The 24,345-nt window shown below is 41.1% G+C and overlaps 1 protein-coding gene across 1 annotated transcript in view; it reads right to left on the reverse strand.

Annotated features, from left to right (window-relative positions):
• Nucleotides 1–24,345, reverse strand: part of tg (thyroglobulin) — a 353,957-nt gene that overhangs the window by 62,426 nt on the left and 267,186 nt on the right. The window contains exon 47 of the mRNA XM_073067481.1: nucleotides 20,111–20,278. Coding sequence (XP_072923582.1) covers nucleotides 20,111–20,278 — 168 coding nt within the window. The remainder of the gene's footprint in view (nucleotides 1–20,110; nucleotides 20,279–24,345) is intronic.

Consider the following 24,345-nt stretch of genomic DNA (forward strand, 5'->3'; position numbering starts at 1 on the left):
TTTTCTCCAGTTTTTCTCCTGTTTCTCCCTTTGCATCCTCTGACCTTATCTTGCCAATGGTTTACACATTTTCTTCCCTCAATATTCTACCTTACCAACCGCAACCTCCTTCAAATCTGTCAAGATAAATTCTCAATACCTTAAAGAGTTTAATTTTTTCACTAATGGCAATACCAATACCAAGGAAACCAAAGTTCCTTCCAAAACTTCTCTACAACTCTTTCTTGACAGGTTCTGAGATACTCCTGATGTCTCAGGGGTCTCTGGATTCATTTAGTATAAAACTTAAGCACTGTCAGAATCTGGTTTATTATCACTGACATATGTTGTGAAATTGTTTTACGACAGCAGTACAGTGCAATGCATACTATAGGTTACACAAAAATAAATAAATAAATAGCGTAAAGGAGAGCTAAATAGTGTTCATGGGTTCCTGGACTGTTCAGAAATCAAATGATGGAGGAGAATAAGCTGTTCCTAGAATGTTGATTGTGTCTTCAGGCTCCTGTATTTCCTTCCAGATGGTAGTAATGAGAAGAACACATGTCCTGGATTTTGAGGGTTCTTAATGAACCCTTATTGAGCCACCATCTTTTGTGGCATCAAAACAATAGTCATAAAAACACACTAACCATCTGTGGTGTGTTCTTGTATATTTTGATCTTTAGGGGTTGCTGTTAAGCTTCCCTTGTACTGAACACAATGTGAAAGGGCTTTCTGGATAGATGGCTTACAAGTAAAATAACCAGCTGCACATTTGTTCCTCATCTCTACATCTCTCGTTTGTGTTATTCATGGCCACTTGGCTTCCCAGTACCACAAAATAACAACTAGAGATGAGGTGACAAGTTCTTACAAGATATCTATTGTGTTGTTCCCTTGGGCCCGTAAAGTCCGTGTGCAACAGTGGTGGGGTTCCACAGTGTAATGTGAGTGAGATAAAGGAAAACGGCCCACAGGAAGCAGAGTGAGTGGAGAATCTGAGGGGAAAAAGCAGAAACGGGATAGCTAAATAAAGCCAATTTAGAGGGTTACATTTCATAAAAGGAATCAAGAGGAAGGCTAGTCGATTTCACAGTTTGTGGTGGTGCTGAAGCAATTGTCTGAACAGAGTAAGGTATTGGAACCAGTGTGTGTAAGTAAATGGGCAAATCCACTAGTACCTGCCCTAAAAAGGGATGAGTCTTTAAGGCTTTGTGGAGACTCAAAGGCAATCATTAACAGGGTTTTTATGGCTGCTTTTGGGCAGTCGTTGAATGGCATGTTATGTGAGACTCATATGCAACCTCCGTAGTGTGGCGATTAGAGATGTTTACTTACAGAATACAGACTAATATAACAGAAGGCAATGGAGATGAGTAAATCTATGGAGATGGCAGCTAAAGTAGTACAGCAATTAGGCACATCTTCCCAAGCTAATGAAGTTTCTCCTGACTTTTAACAATAAGATATTTATTGGCAATCAATATTACTGTTCTGGCAAAACTGGGAATTCAGCAAAAGAATGCCTGTATAAGGACTTAGATTGCTGAATTTGTAACATAAACCTTAAGTCCATAAGACTATATGATATAGAGCAGAATTAGGCCATTTGGCCCTTTAAGTCTGCTCTGCCCTTTCATCATGGCTGATCTAATTTTCCTCTCTGCCTCAATCTCTTGCTTTCTCCCTTTATCCCTTCATGCCCTGACCAATCAAGAAGCTATTAACCTCTGCCTTCAGTATTCACAAAGACTTGGCCTCCACAGCTGCCTGTGGCAAAGAATTTCACAGATTCACCACTCTCTGGCTAAAGATATTCCTCCTCATCTTTGTTTTAAAAGGATGCTCCTCTATTCTGAGGCTTTGTCCTCTGGTCTTACACTCTCCCACCATAGGAAACATCCTCTCTGCATCCACTCTATCAAGGCCTTTCTCTTTTTGATAGGTTTCAATGATATCACCCCACATTCTTCCAAATTCTAGTCAATACAAGCCCAGAGCCATTAAACACTCTTCATATGACAAGCCATTAAATCCCGGAATCATTTTTGTGAACCTCCTTCGTACGGTCTCCAGTTTCAGCACATTGTTTCTAAGATAAGGCGCCCAAAACTGTTCACAATATTCCAAGTGAGGCCTCATCAGTGCTTTATAAAGTCTCACCGTTACATCCCTGCTTTTAAATTCTAGTCTTCTTGAAATCCCTGACTCAAACCTGCATAGTAACCTTTATGAAATCCTGCACAAGGACTCCCAAGTCCCTTTGTGCCTCAGCTTTTTGTACTTTCTCTCCATTTAGAAAATAGTCAACACTTTCATTTCTTCTACCGAAGTGCATGACCATGTATCCAAAGGATAGGCAGAAAGGCAGAGGGGGCAGCTTTGTTCAGCTGGTGAACAATGAAATTAAATCATTAAAAGAGGTTACATAGGGTTGGAAGTTATTGAATCATTGTGGATAGAACTAAGGAACTACAAGGGTAAAAGGACCCTGATGGAAGTTGTTTACAGACCCCCAAATAGTAGTTAGAATGTTGCCTACAAATTACAATGGGAGACAGAAAATGCATGCCAAAAGGGCAATGTTACAATAGTCATGCGGGACTTCAATAGGCAGGAAGATTGGGAAACTCGGGTTGGTGCTAGATTCCAGAAGGGGAAATTTCCAGAGTGCCTACAAGATGGTTTTTTAGAGCAACTCATGGTTGAGCCCACTAGAAGATCAGCTATTCTGGATTTGGTGGTGTGCAATGAGCTGGAATTGATTAGAGAGGTTAAGGTAAAGAAACCCTTAGGGGAGTGATCATATATGATTGAATTAGAAACATAGAAACATAGAAAACCTACTGCACAATACAGACCCTCCAGTCCACAATACTGTGCACTTACTTTAGAAATTACCTAGGGTTACCCATAGTCCTCTATTTTTCCAAGTCCCATGTACCTATCCATGAATCTCTTAAAAGACCCTATTGTATCCGCCTCCACCACAGTCACCAGCAGCCCATTCCATACGTTCACCACTCTTTGTGCAAAAAAACTTACCCCCTGACATCCCCTCTGTACCTACTTCCAAGCACCTTAAAACTGTGTCCTCTCGTGTTAGCCATTTCAGCCCCGGGAAAAAGCCTCTGACTATCCACATGATCAATGCCTCTCATCATCTTATACACTTAATTCATCCTGAAATTTGAGGAGGAGAATTTAAAGTCAGATGTATTAGTATTACAGTGGAGTAAATGGAATTACAGAGCCATGTAAGAGGAGTTAGCCAGAAATGATTGGAAAAGAACACTGGCAAGGATGGTGGCAGAGCTGCAATGGCTGGAATTTCTGAAAGCAATTTGGAAGGCACAGAATATATACATCCCGATGAAGAATAAGTATTCTAAAGGCATGATGACACAACCATGGCTAACAAGGGAAGCCAATGCCAACATAAAAGCAAAGAGAGGGCATATAATAGAGCAAAGATTAGTGAGAAGTTAGAGATTTGGGAGCATTTAAAAACCAACAGAAAGCAACAAAAAAACGACATTAAGAAGGCAAAGATGGAATACAGTACAAAAGGAAGCGAACCAATAATATTAAGAAGGACCCCAAAAGTTTCTTCAGGTACATAAAGTGTAAAAGAAAGCAAGAGTGGATATTGGACTGCTGGAAAACAATTCTGGGGAACAATGTTTTAATGGGGAACAATAAACCAGCAAACTGAATAAGTATTTTACATTTTATTGTGGAAGTTACTAGCAGTATGGTGGAAGTTCCAGCTGTCAGGGGCATGAAGTTACCATAAGTAGAGAGAAGTTTCTTGCGGAACTAAAAGGTTTGAAAGTAGTTAAGTCACCTGGACCAGATGGTGTAGACCACAGAGTTTTGAAAGAGGTGGCTGAAGAGATTGTGGAAGCATTAGTAATGATCTTTCAAGAATCACTAGATTCTGGAACGGTTCCAGAAGAGTGGAAAATTGCAAATGTCACTCCACTCTTCAAGAAGGAGGGAGGCCAAAGAAAGGAAACTACAGTATAGGCCAGTTAGTTTAACCTCAGTGGTTGGGAAGTTGTTGGAGTCAACTATTAAGGTTGAGATCTCAGAGTATTTGGAGGCACATGATAAAATAGGCCATGGTCAGCATGGTTTCCTCAAGGGAAAATCTTGCCTGACATATCTATTGGAATTCTTTAAAGAAATAACAAGCAGGATAGATAAAGGAAAATTGGTTGATGTTGTGTATTTGGATTTTCAGAAGGCCTTTGAGAAGGCGCAACACATGAGGCTGCTTAACAAGCTATGAGCCCATGATCTTGGGAGGCAAAGTGGGGGAATAAGGGGAGCCATTTCTGACTGGCTGTCAGTTTCTAGTGGTGTTCCACAGGGGTCTGTGTTGGGATCGATTTTTACGTTGTATGTCAAGGATTTGGGTGATGGAATCGATGGCTTTGTGGCAAAGTTTGCAGACATTATGAAGATAGGTGGAGGGGCAGGTAGTTTTGAGGAAGTAGAGACGCTACAGAAGGACTTTGACAGATTGGGAGAATGGGCAAGAAAATTGCAGATGGAATACTGTGTCGGGAAGTGTATGGTCATGCTCTTCGGTAGAAGAAATGAAAGGTTAACTATTTTCTAAATGGTGAGAAAATACAAAAAAACTGAGGCACAAAGGGACTTGGGGGTCCTTGCACAGGATTTCTTAAAGGTTAATTTGCAGGTTGAGTCAGTGGTGAGGAAGGCAAATGCATTATTAGCATTAGTTTCAAGAGGACTAGAATATGAAAGCAAGGACATAATGTTGAAACATTATAAAGCCCTGGTGAGGCCTCACTTGGAGTACTGAGAGCAGGTTTGGGTCCCTTCTCTTAGAAAGGATGTGCTGAAACTGGAAAGTATTCAATGGAGGCTCACAAAGATGATTATAGGATTGATTGGCTTGTCGTATGAAGAGTGTCTGATTGCTCTGGGCCTGTATTCACTAGAATTCAGAAGAATGAGGGGTGATCTCATTGAAACCTATCGAATGGTGAAAGGCCTTGATAGAGTGGATGTGGAGAGAATATTTCCTATGGTAGGAGAGTGCAAGACCAGAGGACACAGCTTCAGAATAGAGGGGTGTCCTTCTAAGACGGAGATGAGGAGGAATTTCTTCAGCCAGAGGGTGGTGAATCTGTGGAATTCTTTGCCACAGACAGCTGTGGAGGCTTAGCCTCTGTGTATGTTTAAGGCAGAGGTTGATAGATTCCTGATTGGTCAGGTGATGAAGAGATAACGGGGAGAAGGCAGAAGACTGGGACAAAGAGGAAAATTGGATCAGCCATGATGAAATGGCAGAGCAGACTCAATGGGGCCAAATGACCCAAATCTGCTCCTGTATCTTATGGTCATACTGTATTCCACCTTCCATTTCTTTGCTCATTCTCCTACCTGTCTAAGTCCTCCACAGCATCTCTACTTCCTCAAAACCACCTGCCCCCCTTCATGCCTTCTGCAAACTTTGCAACAAAGACATCAATTCCATCAACTAAATTATTAACATGTAACGTAAAAAGAATTGTTCCCAATACAGACCCTTGTGGAACACCACTAGACACTAGCAGCCAAACAGAAAAGTCTCCCTTTATTCCCACTCTCTGCCTCCTGCCAATCAGCTACTGCTCTATCCATGCTAGAATATTTCCTGTAGTACAATGGGCTCGTAGCTTGTTAAGCAGCCTCATGTCTGGCACCTTATCAAATCCAAGTACACAACATTAACCGATTCTCCATTGCCTATCCTGCTTGTTGTTCATTCTTGAAGAGCAGAATGATATTTGCAATTTTGCAAAAAGGGACATACAGAACCTGCCTGTAAAAGTAAAGGGACACTGAAAACCAAAACTGCTGTACTAAAGAAAAATGACTTCTGGGAAAGCAAAAGAATAATTGTGAACACGATGGAGCAAACTGAGAACAGACTGAGTGACTCTCAGACTGCGGTTGAAGAAGCTTTGCGTGTCTTATCTATTTCGGGACACAATAATGGCTATTGGGGTGACCGACGGTTGGATGGGGCCACAGTGAGGATGCAGTGGACATGGGTGCTGCAGTATCGCTGGTGTTGGAGTTAGTTTACAAGGAGAAATTGCAGTATGTCACCTCAGAATGGGCAAGGTTGATTTTAAAGCCTTACACAGGTGAGGTTGTTTCAGTAAGAGGAGTAGTACATCTTACACGCGAGATTAACAAACAGAGAAAGAGACTTCCGCGGAAAATTGTTAAAGATTGTTATCCTGCGCTTCTGGGCTGCTTGTGGTTGGAGCAGCTGAAACACAACTGGTACTAACATGCAGATGTATTGAATGGAGGACTGGGCAGTATGAAAGGAATTACTGTTAAGCCCAACACAACACCCAAGTGCCTGAAAGCAAGGCTTATTCCATATATCATCAAACTAAATCTACAGGTTGAATTAGAAAAACTGGTCCAGAGTAAGGTATTGAAACCAGTGATTGTAAGTAAATGGGCAACTCCAGTAGTTCTTGTCCTACAAAGCGATGGGTTTTTAAGGTTTTGTGGAGATAGTTTTTATGGCTGAACAATAAATTTTTCCCCTCATTGACCTTTTAAGAATATTAAGCAAGGCCTAAAGCCACTATACCCAGATTGGATGGGAAGCACTCAGAGTTGTCTTAGGAGTTAACAAATTCCGCTAATTCTTCTTTGGTCAACGATTTACACTACTGACAGGTCATCGCCCCTTGACATCAATTTTTGATCCTTACGTGGGCACTCCTTCACTGGTGAATGCAATGTTGGGCTGTGTTATTATCTGCACATCAGTATGATATAAAATAGAGGAAGTCTGAGTATCATGTGAATGCTCCTGGACAATCCAGATTCTGTTACAGCTCCAGACCCATCTCTGGAAGAATCCTTTTGCTTCAAGAAAGTACCTACAGCTCCGATAACTACAGTGTAAATCCGCGCTGACCCTGTTCTATCTGAAGTGGTGGACATGGTAATTAACTCATGAATGGCAAGGAAAGCCAACCATAGAACTGAAACCTTACTAGGCTTGATGCAAGGAGATCATAGTTGAAGCAGAATGCTTGCTATGGGGCTACCATGTTGCCATTCCTCCACCATTAGAAAGCAAATGCTTGACGAACTACATGCTGGACCCTGTGGCGTAATTATGTGTGAAAGAAATCACATGCAGCTACAGGTGATGGCCAGGACTATACGTAACCATTGAAGAGAAAACCAAAGCATGCCATATTGTCAGCAAGTGAAAAAATTTCTTCAACTTGCTCCTTTGCATCCATGGGAATGGTCTGAAGAACCGTGGCAGAGGATTCACATAGATCTTACTGGACCCGTGGAAGATCACATTTCTTGGTTGTAGTGGATGTACACAGCAAATGTGATGAGCACTACATCTAACAATATGCAATGAGGAGCAACATTCCGGCTTTAGCCGCTTTGGACATCCTCATCAGCTTGTGAGTGACAATGATCCACAGGTCCTGTCTGAAGAGTCCAAGGCATTTATGGAAGCAAACGGTATTCAGCACATCAAATCAGCCACTAAAGGTCTTGCTGAATGATTCGTACAAACAATGAAACAAAGCCTCAAGACATCAGTGGGATGTGGATTCCTCAACAGCATCTTAGCTCCTTCTTGCCGACACACCACAACACACGTCACACTACCACCAAAATAGATCCAGCCGCAGAACTGATAAAAAGACAGCTCAGCAACCAGTTTGACCCAATTAGACCTCCAAACACAAAACAGATCGTGCTCAATGAACAGGAAACCAAAGCAGAGAGATGTGCCAAAGTGAGGTATAAACATTTCACAGCAGGAGAGAGAGTACTTGCCCAGAACTACATCTCTGAAACAAAGTGGATACCTGGAATGCTGGTGGCACAAGCTGGTCCTGTGTCATACAGTGTGGAAACTAGTAACCATGACATCTGCATGTTGATCGGCTGTTGCCTACTTCTGAGGCTACTGAAAACCAACTCAAACTGACCAATCCAGATCTAGCTGTAGAAATGGGACAGGGTTCTGAAACATCGACTGCAGAATGTCCCTTAAGATCAAACGACACAGCCAGCGCTCCTCTATCACCTGTGCTTTCTGAGGTGCCCCCCCAATGACAATGCAGTATCCAAGCCAAGATCTATACATACACCACAAAGCGATAAAATGACTTTGGCGTCATCCCCATGCCGTCTGTACCCTCACAGGAAAAGGCGGCCCCCAGACAGATTAAATCTCTGGTTTAGTGACTAACTCTCAGTACATGGGGAAGAATAATCCCAGAGTTATGTCTGGCAATAGAGACAGTCTACCTTCTTTCACTAGTGTAGGAAAAAATGTTTTTTTGTTATTGGTTGAATTTGATGATTACTCCATTGAATTTTATTAGTTCAACAGCTGGTCTGTGTGTAGGAAGGGGGAGAAACCTTTAAAATAAGGGGGGAGGGATATTTTATGTATTCTTGTATATTTTGACCCTTACGCATTGCTGTCAAGCTTCCCTGTGTGTTACGTATTGAACCTAAAGTGAGAGTGCATTCCGGGTAGATGGCTTACAAACAAAATAAACAGCTGCACATGTGTGTTATTCACAGCCACCCGGCTTCCCAGTACGACAAACACAACACCGTCGTTATGTTACTAAATTAATGAGTACTAAATTAATTATATGAACTTGAGAAACATCAACTTTGAATAAAAATAACAATTAGATAACTGATATATTTTAATGCTATATCAGTTTTTTTTGTTACCGAGAATGTCTGCTTAACTGTTCTGTTTTTATTGGAGATGGAGTCATTTCAGTTTTTAATAATCTGAACTAGATTTAGATCCTTGAACCTCTTGCCATGGTTTAATTGTGAATCATGAAGCTACTTATTGAAGAGGGCTGTTAAGAGAAGGGGTGGGAGGAGATCCATTGCAGGCATTCTCTCTATGTTTTCTGCATTGGTATGAGGCTGCAGCTCAAATGGAACAGCTTTAGTGCTACAATGCAACCACGTGATGGGGAGTGTCTTTTCTGGTGGAGAAACACTGAGAAATCACCCGAGTGAGAGATCTAATGACCACATAGAGACTAAGTATGATGTAGAGTAAGAGCCCAGCTGAAGAAATGCAGGTTGAAGAAACAAATTAGAGCAAGAAGTGTACTAGAGAACATGATAGTCTGATTCAGAGTCAGTAAAAGATAGTTAATCTTCAATGGCCAGAATCAACAGTATGACCTGAAGAGTGACTTGGTAATTTCAAAACAATGAGACTATTTGCAAAGCTGAAAGGTAGGCAGTTTGGAGGAAGAGTGTAACATTGCCCTTTGCCATTTGTAATTGTATGGCAACGAACGTAGCCAGTGGTTCATAAAATTTAATAATTTATTTGCGAATCTGTATATGGCAATCAATTAACCCCTCATTCAGTCTGTCTGAACAAAACGTACTTCCCATCAAAGGGATCTGATATATCTTGTTTAAAGTTAAACACTAATAAGGCATTATTGAATACCAGGTTATTTTACTTATTATTAAATACAATATTGTAGATATTGGAAGTAAATAATTTGTCACTTGGTCTAACAAAATGTTTGTGCAAATCAGCTGAACATAGATCTACTGAACCTATAACTCCATGGAAAGCCACACTGAAAATGGGCACAGGCTGTGAAATCAGCACCATTATGCTTGAATGTCACCTCTTCAATTGTATAGAAAGATTATAGTGATAAAGCCTATTCTGTGCTATGTACACTGTGTGCACACTAAATTCAGCAGTATAACTTTTAGCAACTTTTTAGAGAGCTTGAAATTGAAAAGCATTTTGTTTCATTAAGCTAATCACCCACATTATTCCCAAGTAAATCTGTTCCATAAACTAGCAATGGCATGACAGAGGCTTTGTGTTTTGTCAATTATTGGCTGTACTTGACCTATCTGACTCCAACAACAATAGTTTGCAGCTATATATATATTTAATAAACTTTCCTGAAGCACATGTATGTTTTTAAAAATTCTAAAACAATACCACAGAAATAACTATCCACGAACCTCAGTCAAAGGGGAAAATATTAATGATTATCCTAAAGGTGTAAGGAAAATGGAACCAAAGGGTGAATCCCAGAGCTTGGGACCAAGTCAGCTGAAAGCATTGTTGGAAAAGAGTAGCAAGTTAAATCAAGAGTTTGCAAAATGCCAAAGAAACTTGGCAATTTCAAAGGTTTATGTGGCTGAAGGATGATACAGAGATCAGGAGGAATGAGGGTATAGAAGAGGGGTTCCAACCAAGGGTCCACAGAACCCTCAGTTGATGGTAAGGGTTCCTGGCATAAAAGTTGGGAGCCCCTTGGATAGAAGGATTGAGAACAAGAATAAGCATTTTCAAACTGAGTTTTGTAAAATCCAGTCTGCACAGGGTGTCAGCTGAAGGAGACTTGCTGGGAAGGGTAAAACACAGGAAGCAAAATGCTGATAGAGAAAAAAATTATGTAGGAAGGAAGAAGAGAGAAAAGCCAGGAAAAGGTTGCAATCGTCAAGCCAAAAATACCCAAGCCAAGCATGGGTAAGGCAAAAATAGGTGAACTGTGACAAGGGAACCAATACACAAGTCTTGGCAACAAAGAATATATGAAGCTGTGTACTGTCTGGTTCTGCTTCATTAGGTTGCAAAGGAGAATGATGGACATAGTGGTCATTGAACTTACAGGAAGAAATAGACCATTCACCTCAAAGTGTTTAAATTTGAGCTCTGAAAAAAGTTAACATCTGAAATATAAACTCTGCTTCTTCCTTCATATGTCCAATATTGCCTGGGGAATTCTGTACCTAAAGTTCCAAGTGGACTTTAACAAACTTCTCAATATTTTTCTAAACTTACCACCTGCTTTTTGATAATATTCTTCTGAAAGTGTATAAAAACCTCGTTAGTTTACATTGCTACTAGTAATAACATCAGAATCCAAAGTGTTGATGTTCTTTTCAAATGAGCTTTAAAAAGGAGAGTTTGCTGACTTTCAGTGATTTTCCAGCAGCCCAATCGAATTGGGAGGAAGAGAGAAGGCAACTCACAGTTCCGTGAGTAAGATTTAAAAAGACGCACGTGTGGGCTTTCAGCGTCGAATTGGGAGCAAGAGAGGAGGCAGCTCACAGGTCAGTGAGTGAGATTTAAAAAGGAGCACTGGTGGCCTTTCACATTCTTCTGGTGGCCCAATGAAATCGCGATTCATTAGCAAGGGCAAATAAAAATAAGGCAGGGACAAATGGAGCGGCCATTGTGTCAGTGGGCCAGTGTTGGAGTGGGGAGGCTTTGGCTCTTCAGGCTTTGGCGATGAATCCGATAAGTTTCTTTCTTCCTTCTTTTATAGTTATTGCATGGCTAGTGCAGTGAGGATGTGTTGCGTTCTTTGTGTGAGATGTGAGAATTCTAACCTCCCAGGTATCCACATCTGCACCAGGTGCACCAAGTTGCAGATCCTCAAAGAACATGTTAAGGAACTAGAGATGCAGCTTGATGACCTTTGACTCACACAGGAAACTGAGGTGGTGATACTGGGAGGGAGTCGGTCCTAATCTGAAGGGGGCAGGTAATTGGGTGACTGTCAGGAGAGGGAAAGGAAATAGGCAACCAGTGCAGACTCCCCTGTAGCTATTTCCCTCTGTATTTTGAGAACTGTTGGTGGGGGCAACCTATTAGAGATAAACCATAGTGATCAGGTCTCCAACAGTGTCTGGTGCTGTGGCTCAGAAGGGAAGGGGGAAGAAGAGGACTGCAGCAGCATTAGGGGAGACCATTGTTAGAGAAATAGACACGTGATTCTGTGGAGATGTAAAGTTCTCAAATAGGCAACTGTGGCTGACAAGGGAAGTTAGGGACAGCATAAAAGCCAAGAAAAGGGCATATAAGGTAGCAAAAGTGAATGGGAAGTTGAATGGTTGGGTAGATTTTAAAATCCAACAAAAGGCAACTCAAAAAACTATAAGAAAGGAAAAGATGAAATATGAGGGCAAACTAGCCAATAATGTAAAGCAAAAGAGAAAAAGGGAGTTGAGAGCTGATATTGGATCACTGGAAAATGATGCTGGTGAGGTAGTAATGGGGGACAAAGAAATGGCAGATGAATTTAATGGGTACTTTGCCTCAGACTTCACTGTGGAAGACACTTAGAAGTGTGCCAGAGGTCCATGAGTGTCAGGGAGCAGGAGTGAATGCCATTGCTATTACAAGGAAAAAAGCGCCAGGCAAACTCAAAGATCTTATGGTGGATAAGACACCTGGATCAGATGCACTACATCCCAGAGTCCAGAGAGGTTGCTGAAGAGATAATGGATGCATTGGTCATGATCTTTCAGGAATTACTTGATTCAGGCATGGTCCTGAAGGACTGGAAGATTGCAAATGTCACTCCACTCTTTAAGAAAGGAGGAAGGCAAAAGAAAGGAAATTATAGGCCAGTTAGCCTAACCTCAGTGGTTGGGAATATGTTGGAGTCTATTATTAAGGATGAGGTTTTGGGGTACTTGGAGACTAATGATAAAATAAGTCAAACTCAGCATGGTTTCTGTGAGGGGAAATCTTGCTTGACAAATCTGTTAGAGTTCTTTGAGGAAGTAACACGCAGGGCGGATAAAGGAGAGGCAGAGGATGTCATTTACTTGGATTTTCAGAAGGCATTTGATAAGGTGCTATGCATGAAGCTTTTAAATAATATAAAATCCTATGGAATTACAGGAAAAATACTGGCCTAGATAGAGGGTGACAGGCAGAAGGCAGCAAGTAAGAATTAAAGGGGGCCTTTTCCGCTTGGCTACCAGTGACTAGTGGTGTTCCTCAGAGGATCAGTATCAGGACCACTACTTTTCACATTTTCAATTATTTGGATAATGGCATTGATAGCAAAGTTTGTGGATGATATGAAGATAGGTGGAGGGGTAGATAGTGCTGAGGAAGCAATGTGATTGCAGCAGAAGAGATAAGTTAGAAGAACGGGCAAAACAGTGGCAGATAGAATACAGTGTTGGAAAATGTACGATAAAGCATTTTGGTAAAAGGAACAATAGTGCGGATTATTATCTAAATGGGGAGAAGGTTCAAACCTTCAAGAAGGTTCTTGTGCAAGACTCCCAAAGGTTAATTTACAGGTTGAGTCTGTGGTAAAGAAGGCAAATATAATGTTGGCATTTATTTCAAGTGCAAAGGAACATAAAGGCAAGGAAATAATGCTGAGGTTTTATAAGATACTAGTCAGGTTGCACGTAGAGTATTGTTAACAGTTTTGGGCCCCATTTCTCTGAAAGGATGTGTTGTCACTGGGGAGGGTCCAAAGGAGGTTCATGAGACTGATTCTGGGAATGAAGGGGTTAACATATGAGGAGCGTTTCGCGGCTTTGGGCCTGTACTCGCTGGAAATTAGAAGAACACATGGGGATCTCATTGAAACCTACCAAACGTTGAAAGGGCTCTATAAGATGGATGTGGAGAGGATGTTTCGTATGGTGGTGGTATCCAGATCTAGAGGGCACAACCTCAAAATCGAGGGGCGGCCATTTAGAATGGAAGTAAGAAGGAATTCTTTTAGCCAAAGAGTGGTGAATCTGTGGAATGTGGTTGAGGCCAAGTCCATGGGTATATTTAAAGTGGAAGTTGATAGATTCCTGATTGGTAGGGTCATCAAAGGATATGGCAAGAAGGCAGGTGTATGGGTTTGAGTGGGATCCGGGATCAGCCGTAATGGAATGGTGGAGTAGACTCGATGGGCCGAATGGCCTAATTCTTCTCCTGTACCTTATGGTCTTATGGACACTCAGACAGTATTTTGCCTCCCAAGTCAGGGTCAGGGACATCTTGGATTTGGTCCACAGCGTTCTAAAGGGGGAGAGTGAGCAGCCAGAAATGTTGGTACATATTGGCACCAATGACAAAAGCCACCAGGTTCTAAATAAGACCCCCAGGGCAGACCAGTCTGGATTTCTGCCTGTGCCACTCCCCATTAAGAGTAAGAACAGGATGATTTTGCAGATGAATGTGTTGCTGAGGAACTGGTGCAGGGAACGTGGTTTTAGATTCTGGATCATTGGGAGCTCTTCTGGGGAAGTTACATCTGAACACAAGGGGGACCTGTATCCTTGCAGGCAAGTTTGCTGGAACTACTGGGGAAGCTTTAATCTAACTCTGCAGGGGATCAGAAACTGAGTGATAGGGCTGAGGATGGGGCAGTCGGTATATATATATAGGCAGTGTGCATTGAGACTGTCAGGAAGGACAGGCTGATCTTAGGGCAAAATTAAAGTCAGTGGGATGAGTTGCAGTGTAACGGGGACAAAATCGAAAAGTGTGATGAATACATGACTGAAGGGGTTACATTTGAATGCACAAAGTATGCTGAATAAGGTAGCTGATCTTGTAATGCAGTTAAAGATTGGCAGATATGAAGTGGGCATCACTGAGTCATGGCTGAAAGAAGATTTTACTTGGGAGCTTAATATTCAATGATACATGTTGTATTGAAAGGATAGGCAGGTAGGCAGAAGGGGTGGGCATGGCTCTGTTGCTAAAAATGAAACCAAACCCTTATAAAAAGGCGATATAGGATCAGAAGATGTAGAATCATTGTGGTAGAGCTAAGTAATTGCAAGAGTATAATGACAATGATAGGGCTACAGGCCTCTGACCAGTAGCAAGGAAGTGAGCTATATATTACAACAGTAGATAGAAAATGCATGTCAAAAGGGCAATGCTACCATGGTAATAGGGCATTTCAAAATGCAGATAGATTGGGAAAATCAGGTTGGTGCTGACTGTGGATCATAAGAGAGAGAATTTGTAGAATGCCTACAAGCTGGAAGGAAATGATGGGTGAACTGTTTAAGTATTTTGCAACAGTCTTCACTGTGGGAGACACTAGCAGTATGTCAGAAGCTGTAGAGTGTCAGGGGACAGTAGCTAGTGTAGGTGCTTGGGAAGCTGAAAGGTCTGAAGATAGATAAGTCACCTGGACCCCTAAGGGGTCTGAAAGAGCTTGTGGAGGTATTAGTAATGATCTTTCAAGGATCACTGGATTCTGGCATGATTCCAAAGGAATGGAAAATTACAGATGTCACTCTACTCTTCAAGAAGGGCGAGGCAGATGAAAGAGAAGTATAGGCCAGTTAGTCTGACCTCAGTGGTTTGGAAGATGTTGGAGTTGATTATCAAGGATGAGATCTCAGGGTACTTGACAGCACATGATAAAATAGGCCATAGTCAGCATAGTTTCCTCTAGGGAAAACCTTGCCTGATAAATCTGTTGGAATTCTTTGAATAAACAAAAAGCAGGACAGACGAAGGAAAATTGGTTGATGTGTAATTGGATTTTCAAAAGGTTTTTGTAAAGGTGCCATACATAGGGGTGTAACAAGTTAAGAGCCCATGGCATTACAGGAAAGATACTAGCATGGATAAAGCAGTGGCTGATTGGCATGAAGCAGAGTGGGAATAAAGAGAGCCTTTTCCGATCGGCTGCCGGTGACTAGTGGTTTTAGGCAGGGATCGGTGCTGGGACCGATACTTTTTACATTATATCTCAATGATTTGCATGATGGAATTGATGGCTTTGTGGCCAAGTTTGCAGGTGATGCAAAGATAAGTGGAAGAGCTGGTACTGCTGAGGAAGCAGGAAGGCTGCAGAAGAACTGAGACAGATCAGGAGAATAGACAAAGAAGTGACAGATGGAATACAGCGAAAGGACATATATAGCCATGCACTTTGGTGGAAGGAATAAAAGCACAAACTATTTTCTAAACAGGGAGAAAATTCAAAAATCTGAGGTGCAAAGGGACTTGAGTGTCCTTGTGCAGGATTCCCTAAAGGTTAACTTGCAAGTTGAGTCACTGCTGAAGAAGGCAAATGTGAGGGGACTAGAATATAAAAGCAAGGATGTAATGCTGAGGCTTTATGAGGCACTGGTGAGGCTGCACTTGGAGTACCGTGAGCAGTTTTGGGCACCTTATCTGAGAAAGGATGTGACAAAGAAGTAGAGAGGGTTCAAAGCAGGTTCACAAAAATGATTCTGGGATTGAATGATATGAGGAGCGTTTGATGGCTCTGGGCCTGTACTCATTGGAATTTAGAAGAATGGGGGGGGATCTCATTAAATCTATCGAATGTTGAAAGGCCCAGATAGAGTGGATGTTGAGATGTTTCCTGTACTGGGGCATCTAGGATTAGAGGGCAAAACAGAATAGAGGGATTCCATTTAGAACCAAGATAAGAAGGAATTTTCTTTTAGTCGGAGGTTGTGAACCTGTGGAATTCATTGCCACAGGCGTCTGCAGAGGCCGGGTAATTGGGTGTATTTAAGGTAGAGATTGAGAAATTCTTGATAAGTCAGAGCGTGAAAGGATATGGGGAGAAGGCAAGAAAATAGGATCGAGAGAAATGTGGGTCAGTCATGATCAAATGGCAGAGCAGACGTGATAGGCCGAATGACCTAATTCTGCTCCACTGCCTTATGGTCTTTTTCATTGTTGTAAATGTGTTATATATCAATTAAAATTAAAATTATATATCAATTAAAGAGCATGAACGATAAGATATCATCTTCCTATTAACGTAGTAAGTTTCACATCCTGTTTCTACAAACGTAATTAGATGCCCTCCATTACTTAAGAAAATTCTCATATAAGCTACTTCTAAAACTGTCACTAACACTACTAACCCAATTGAAAGAGGATAAGTAAGAAAATACCACGTTGATTCGTCTCCACTTCAGATAGAGCAAGGTCCTTACTTGGCATGTTTTCTTGAAAACATGGGAAAATAGCTTGTTGCATAACTTTATAATGCCAAAGGCACAATATCAGCATTGCATTCTTTCCATGACCACTATCTTGATTTATTGTATGATAACAGAGACTATTTAAAACTTTCCTGTTCCAAATTTACTACTTACTGCCAGCTCACCAGAACATAACATATTGCTTATGATTATCTCTGGCAGGAAGGAGTTTATCGGCACCTTGCTGAGCAAGCATCTGTGTATCTTAATTTATAAAGCATCAAAGCCTTCCTGTAATGAGCAAGTCTAATGTCTCAGCTTTGTTAATAAGCAATACACATGTTTCTCCACAGGATCTAAAAGCCAACATTTACAGTGTGCCAAATTGACAAAAAAAGCTAATTGAGGAGACTTTTCCAATGGAGTATAGTACACTTGGAGCTGTTGTTAGGCAACCGGCACAGCATGTGGGCTAGAGCTACCCCTCAAGTGGAAATGGGAAAAACAAGATGAGCAGTAAACTTCTTCAAGTGGAAAGAACACGCGTTTTCCAAAGATATTGGCAAACAGCACAAGACAGATGGAAATATATATCTAAAAAATATATATGCATGATGACATTCAATATAGAGAAACTTTTGATTAGAATTTATTAAAATCTTGCCTTGTAATTAATTGGCTACAGTTTTTTCAAATTATTTAGTATTCAAATTAGCCTGGAATCAGATAAATTTGCTGGCTGACGATCAGGAGAATTCTATGGAGATAAAGCAGAAATGCTGCTTGACAGATTCACATTTAATTATAATTGAGAATAACAGATTTGCTGGATAGGATGAGATTATAGGGCAAGTCTGGTCTTCCCATGAAAACCATAGTTTCAGAGAGGAAATATGCAGACCAGATCACCCAGCTTGCATCCTTTGGGACAGAGTTCCTTTTTGGGGCTACGAGAGGTCTGACATTTAAGGCACTATGAAAAACAAAAATGAAACTGAGTACAACAGAATAAATGGAAGTTCAGCAAACTGAGGCTTTGACTTTCTTCCTATCCCTATAGATGCTCTTTGGCTTGTTGTGTTTTCCTGGTGCTTTCTTTTTGTATTGCATTTAAAGACTGAAACAAAAGAGCATAGATTAGTTGAAGGAAAGGAATGAAATTTTAAAAAGTTGGATGGAAAAAAGGGAGTGTAACAGATATCACTGGATGCTCTAATGTGCCTTTAATATTGTTGGAAGTAAATTTGTCATTGCACCTGTGCGTATATGTACTTATGCTTTTGATAATAAAGTCACCTTTGACTTTGAATTTGATTGTATAGTTATTCTACAAATCATTGGAATTATCTTTAGATTAGTGAGAAAATGGACAGATTGTTCAATGAATAGGCCTTTCACTTAGTGCTAAGTTCTGACTTTTGGAAGGACTGGCACGGGTTGGGTCCTGAAGAAGGGTCTCGTCCCTAAACATTGACTGTTTATTCATTTCCATAAATGCTGTCTGACCTGCTGAGTTCCTCCAGCACTGAACTGTACAACTGTTTTTTACCAAATACTCTGATTCTCATTGTGTTCTGCTTCAGAACTCTCCCATACCTTGCCAAGACGTGAACAACTTTGACTCTGATGGAGGTGAAAGTGGTAACTTTTTCTTTGTTGTCAGCTGATGTCTGCACATGGCACAAATATTTCAAGTGCAAGCAAATATTCACGCACACGCTTTATATCTGTGATTCACTGGACAAAATAGTCAAACACAAGAACTTGGTTGATTTACAGCAGGGGTTCCCAACCTGGGGTGCCTGCACCCTCAGGGTGTGTGAGATGGAATTTCAGGGGGTGCGACAAAGAGTAGCTTGTGTGCTTGAGTGACAAGTCATGAGTCATCACTCAGCCAGCTGCCAGTGTGCCTTGAGAAGTGGTAGTGACGTTTGTCCCAAGCACATTCCAGTCTCCCGCTGCCCGAGTTGAGAGAGATGTAAACTCACTCCAGTCTCCCGCTGCCCGAGTCAGCATTGAAGATTCTCATCAGTGTTACCTGGGAAGTTACACCTCAGAGTTGAGGAGTCTCATCAATTTACTGTTTACAATTTTTTTCTGAATAAATTAGAATCTAATTGCTCAATTTATATTTGCATTTTATGCACTGAGTTAAAAGCTTATTTTTTAAGTTTAATTTGTTCACCTGCAGTATTGTATGTGGTTCAAAAATTAGAAATTAGACTTCAGCTTCAAATGTGATATTACTTTTGTAGGGGGTGCGAACATTAATCAAACATTTCCTAGGGGTGTGGGGCATAGAAAAGGTTGGGAACCACTGATTAACAGTATGGTATACCCGAAGTAACAATGTGTCCAAACAGAAAGTGAGGACTTCAAATTGTCACTTTATTTCTGTCCCACTACCATGTGGAATGCTCTACTGTCCCGATGAGGCCAAGTGTAAACTTCAGGAATTATATTTCATTTTCTGCCTGGGCGCATCAGAGTTTTCAGGATTCAATATCAAACTCAAAAATATCAAGTAATTTGCTTTCATAGTTTGATCCAGAAATGGTTCTTCATCAGTAATATTAATACTTTATTTCTTCTTTCTGATAACACTGATTTGCTGGCCATTTCTTACAGCAGTGACGACATTCCACAGTTTTTACACGTTCCTCTGTCCTCTCTCTCTCACCGCCTTTATAATCCAACAGCCAGATAGCTTCAGCAGCCTATTATCACCGTGGTAAACCTATCATCATCCCCTTTCCCTATCGGTACCTTCCCCACTCTCTATGCAACTTAAAATTTTCTTATTTTTCATTCTATCCCAGTTCTTCACCCTGAAACATTAACTCCCTTTCTCATTCTACTGAAGTAGACCAACCTACATAGTGCTTCCATTGCATTCTGGTTGTTTCCAGACTCAGATAAATACAGTTACATTTCTGAATACTTCACATATAAGATCCCGAGGATGAATGACGAGATGGATGGAAAGAGGGTACTTCCCCTGTGCCCCCTAATCCCCTCCAATCTGGAATTAGAGGACATAGTTTCAGAATATGTGACCACACACTCCTGACAGAGATAAAGGAGAAATTTACTCTCTCAGTTTCATGAGCTTGTGGTACTTTTATTTTACCCCATAGAGTGGAGAAGGCAAAACCACTGAATATATTCAAGGTAAAGATTGTCAGACATCTAAACCCTATGGAGGATAATATATTTGGGAGAGTGCAATAAAGTGGCTTTGAGATGAAGACTTATTGAATGGCAGAGCAGACTCAAAGAACTACGGCCTACTCTTGCTTCTGGTTCTTATGTTAGTAGAAAAGAATACTGGTGGCACTTCTTAAACCAAGATTCATCTTACCATAATTGCTTTCGACCTTCTGACAAGCCCGTCCTCCTCTGCACTCCCAATCATTAAGTCCACTGCATGGAATCGTCTGCTAGGGAAGGCTGTGAGAGGGCTTTCTCGTAGGTATATCCCATCAACTATTGGGCCCCATGCTTGGAATGGACCACTGATTGATAACAGCTGTGGAATCAAACAGAAAGAAATGTGCAGGTGAAAACTTTGCCTGAGCATATTACCTTGTGAAACACTGAAACAGTGTGGAGTAGGCCCTTCTTGCCCTTTGAACCACACAGCCGGCAATAACCAAATTTAATCCCAGCCTAATCAGGGGACAATTTACAATGACCAATTAACCTACCAACTTGCATGTCTTTTGGCTGTGGGAGGAAACCAAAGGACCCAGATGAAACCCATGTGGTCACGGGGAGAACATACAAACTGCTTACAGAAAGCAGCAGGAATTGAGCCAGGGTTGTAAAGTGTTGATTTCACAGGAACCACTGGATGACAAAAGGTAACAGTCTTTATTCTCCTTCATCAGACTGTTAGTCAGTCACGTAATGCAACATAAAAATCTCGTGGTACCTATGAGTCAATGCCTAAGTGATCCAATCAATCTTTACTATGCATCCAATTATCTGTAAGGAAAATTCCAGAAGAAACTTTGGGAAAAGGAGACTTAAAGCTATCTTTACCCTAAAATAAACTAGATTCAGGACATTAATGATATATTGTTTCTTATACTGTTAGGTTTTTCAAGAATGCATTAAGTTTACATTTGAATGTATCAATACTCTTTCAAGGGACTATGGATATTTAGAAAACCTACAGATGAAAATCATCCTTCAATATACTCAAATAAAACAAAAAGGTAAGTGAACAATTCTGTGCTTCCGCGATTGCGGCATGACATCAAGATTTATAAATTCTCATTTACTCCAAACGCAGTTTGATTCATAAGCTTGTGGTATTTTAAACTTCAGGTAAGTCCAACATTGCTTCTTCTCAGGAAGTAGGATAGTTTGCTTCCATGACAGATCTGTGGGCTGAGGCGGGATGTGTCATGAACCTGAAACATCAACAATTTGTTTCTTCCCACAAATGGTGCTACACTGGTTGATTTCCTCCAGAAGATTGGAATCTCCAGATTCCAGCATTTGCAGTCTTCATGCAGCAAGATGGGTCCAATATGGGATCTGTAAACTCTGCCATAGGTTGGACAGGTAGAAGTAGACAGGCCAGTTGAAAGGATTGATAGTTTCTTACATGGTGCTTCCTTTGCTATGGTGCCCACATGTTCTAACCTTCGTGTGTTTCCATCCTAGATAACTGAAATACCTGGAATCTTTCTGGAAGCTCCATCACTTTAAATGGCCCAGTGACTCCCATGAGCTGATGGGGTGCTTTTCTTTATCAGTAAGGCATTGAGGATGTTCTTGAAGCAATTCTTTGTTTATTTTGAAATCTCTTGCTGTTAGACAGATTGGAGTAGAGTGCTTTCTTAGGGAATCTGATATCAGGAGCATTAATGATGTGGCTTGGCCACTGAAGCTGCTTCACCATGATTAGAGACTTCATTAAAGCTTCAATGCTGCGAATATTGCCTTGAGATGATGCCAGTGATAGTCCCCAAATCCTGCACTCATACCCCTTCTCAGTGCTTAAGCTTCTTACTGTTTGTTGTCCATACCATATCTCTAGGAAAGCCATGATCACTGCTAGTTGGTAGGCCATGAACTTGGTGTCAGGCCTCTGGCCTTGGTTCTTACCTTTTCTACAATGGCTGAAGACCATGCTAGAACACTGGAGGTGGTTGTAAACTTTGTCACTGATGATTGCCTTTACTGAGAGGTGGCTCCTGAGATAAACAAAGTTATCCACATAGACTTTCCTGCCTCTATCTTATCTGTCGCTTTCATAATTTTATATGTTTCTATAAGATCTCCTCTCATTCTTCAGAATTCCTGCGAGTACAGTCCCAGGCAACTCAATCTCTCCTCATAGTCTAACCCCCTCATCTCTGGAATCAACCTGGTGAACCTCCTTTGCACCACCTCCAAAGCCAGTTTATCCTTCCTCAAGTAAGGAGACCAGAACTACATGCAGTACTTCAGGTGCATCCTCACCAGTACACTGTACAGTTGCAACGTAATGTCCCTGTTCTTAAATTCAATCTCTTTAGCGATGAAGGCCAATACTCCACTTGCCTTCTTGATAGCCTGCTGCACCTGCAAACCAACCTTTTGTGATTAATGCACAAGTACTCCCAAGTCCTTCTGCACAGCAGTATTCTATGACTTTTTTTATCATTTAAGTAATAAACTGATATTCCATTTTTCCTTCCAAAGTCAATTACCTCGCATTTACCAACATTATATCCATCTACCAGACCCTTGCCCACTTATTTAACCTATCTATATGTCTCAGCAGACTCTCTGTATCTTCTACACAATTTGCTTTGAGTATCATCAACAAAATTAGATACACTACACTTGGTCCCCTATTCCAGATCGTTAATGTATATCATGAACAATTGCAGGACCAGCACTGACCCCTGCAGCACACCACTCACTACTGATTGCCAACCAGAGTAACACCCATGTATTCCAACTCTCTGATTTCTATTAGTTAACCAATTCTCTATCCATGCTAATATGTCACTCCCAACTCTGTGCATCCTTATCTTATGGGTAAGTCTTTCATGTGGCACCTTATCGAACACCTTCTGGAAATCCAAGTAAATAATATCCATCTGTTCCCCTCTATCCACTGCACTCGTTGTATCTTCAAAGAACTCCAGTAAGTGTGTCAAACAGGACCTGCCTTTGCTGAATCCATGCTGCGTCTGCCTGATGGATCCCATTTCTTTCTTGATGCCTTACGATTTCTTCTTTAATGCTAGCTTCAAGAATTTTCCCCACTACAGATGTTAAACTAACTGGCCTATAGTTATCTGTTGTTTGCCTACATCTTGTTTTGTACAGTGGCATGACATTCACCATCTTCCAATCCACCGAGACCTTCCCAGAGTCCAGAGAATTTTGGTAAATTACCACGAAAGCCTCTACTATAAAATCTGCCATTTCTTTCAGTACCTTGTGATGCATTTCATCAGGACCAGGGGACTTGTCCATCTTCAGGGCCACAAGTTTGCTCAGCACTACCACTTTAGTGATAACTATTTATATCGAGGTCCTCACCTCCTATTGCATCCACAATATTTCTCATTGTCATGTTAGACATGTCCTCCACCATGAAGACCCACACAACATAGTCATTCAAAGCCTCGGCCATTTTCTCATTGCTCAATATCAATTCTCCCTTCTTGTCCTCCAAGGGACCTACATTCACTTCAGTCACCCTTTTCAGCTTTATATAATTGTAAAAACTTTTACTATCTATTATATTTTGATGTAGTTTATTTTCATACTCTATCTTCCCTTCTTTTTCTGCTCACTTAGTGGTTCTTTGTTGCTTTTTAAAGTTTCCCCAGTTTCCCACTGCTCTTGCCGACCCTTAGCGACTTTGTGCGCATAAACTTTTAGTTTGATGCCTTCTTTTATTTCCTTAGTTATCCAAGGCTGGCCCTCCCCACCCTTACTGTCCTTGCTTTTAACTGGAATATACTTTTGTTGAGCACTGTGAAAAATCTCCTACTGTTCCTCAACCATCCCACCATATAGCCTGTGTTCCCCAGTCAAATCCTCCCTCATCCCATTGTAATCACTATTGTTTACACACCAACACACTGGCTTTAGATTGAACTATTGCACCCTCCATTTGTATGATAACTCAATCATACTGTAATCACTCTTTCCAAAAGGATTCCTAACTACAAGATCACTAATTTTACCTGTCTCATTGCACAGGACCAGATCTTATGTATCATTTGCACATAATACATATTAGGATATTAACTGTCAGGGGTAGTGTTCTGATTGTGAGGAAGGGAAGGGAGGCGGTTGTTAGTTGGGTGAAGGATCAAGATCATCAGATATTTATAATCCAGTAAAGAATTCAACAACAGTTTAGAGCTCATTCGCTAATAATTCAGTAATTGAAGTCCATCTGATGTTGGTTCCGGAGAGAAGGCAACAAAGGAGGAATGATTTTCTGCATATTCTGCAGATTTGCTCCACTGCAGAACTCAGTTTGTTGGAGTGGAGGTAATGGTGCGATGATAGAGCCTTGCTTGACTGGACGTCACAGATCCAAATCACAAAAGCTCCCTTACTCTCTTCTCCTTA

The sequence above is a fragment of the Hemitrygon akajei genome, chromosome 1, assembly GCF_048418815.1.
Source record: "Hemitrygon akajei chromosome 1, sHemAka1.3, whole genome shotgun sequence".
NCBI classification, from domain to species: domain Eukaryota; kingdom Metazoa; phylum Chordata; class Chondrichthyes; order Myliobatiformes; family Dasyatidae; genus Hemitrygon; species Hemitrygon akajei.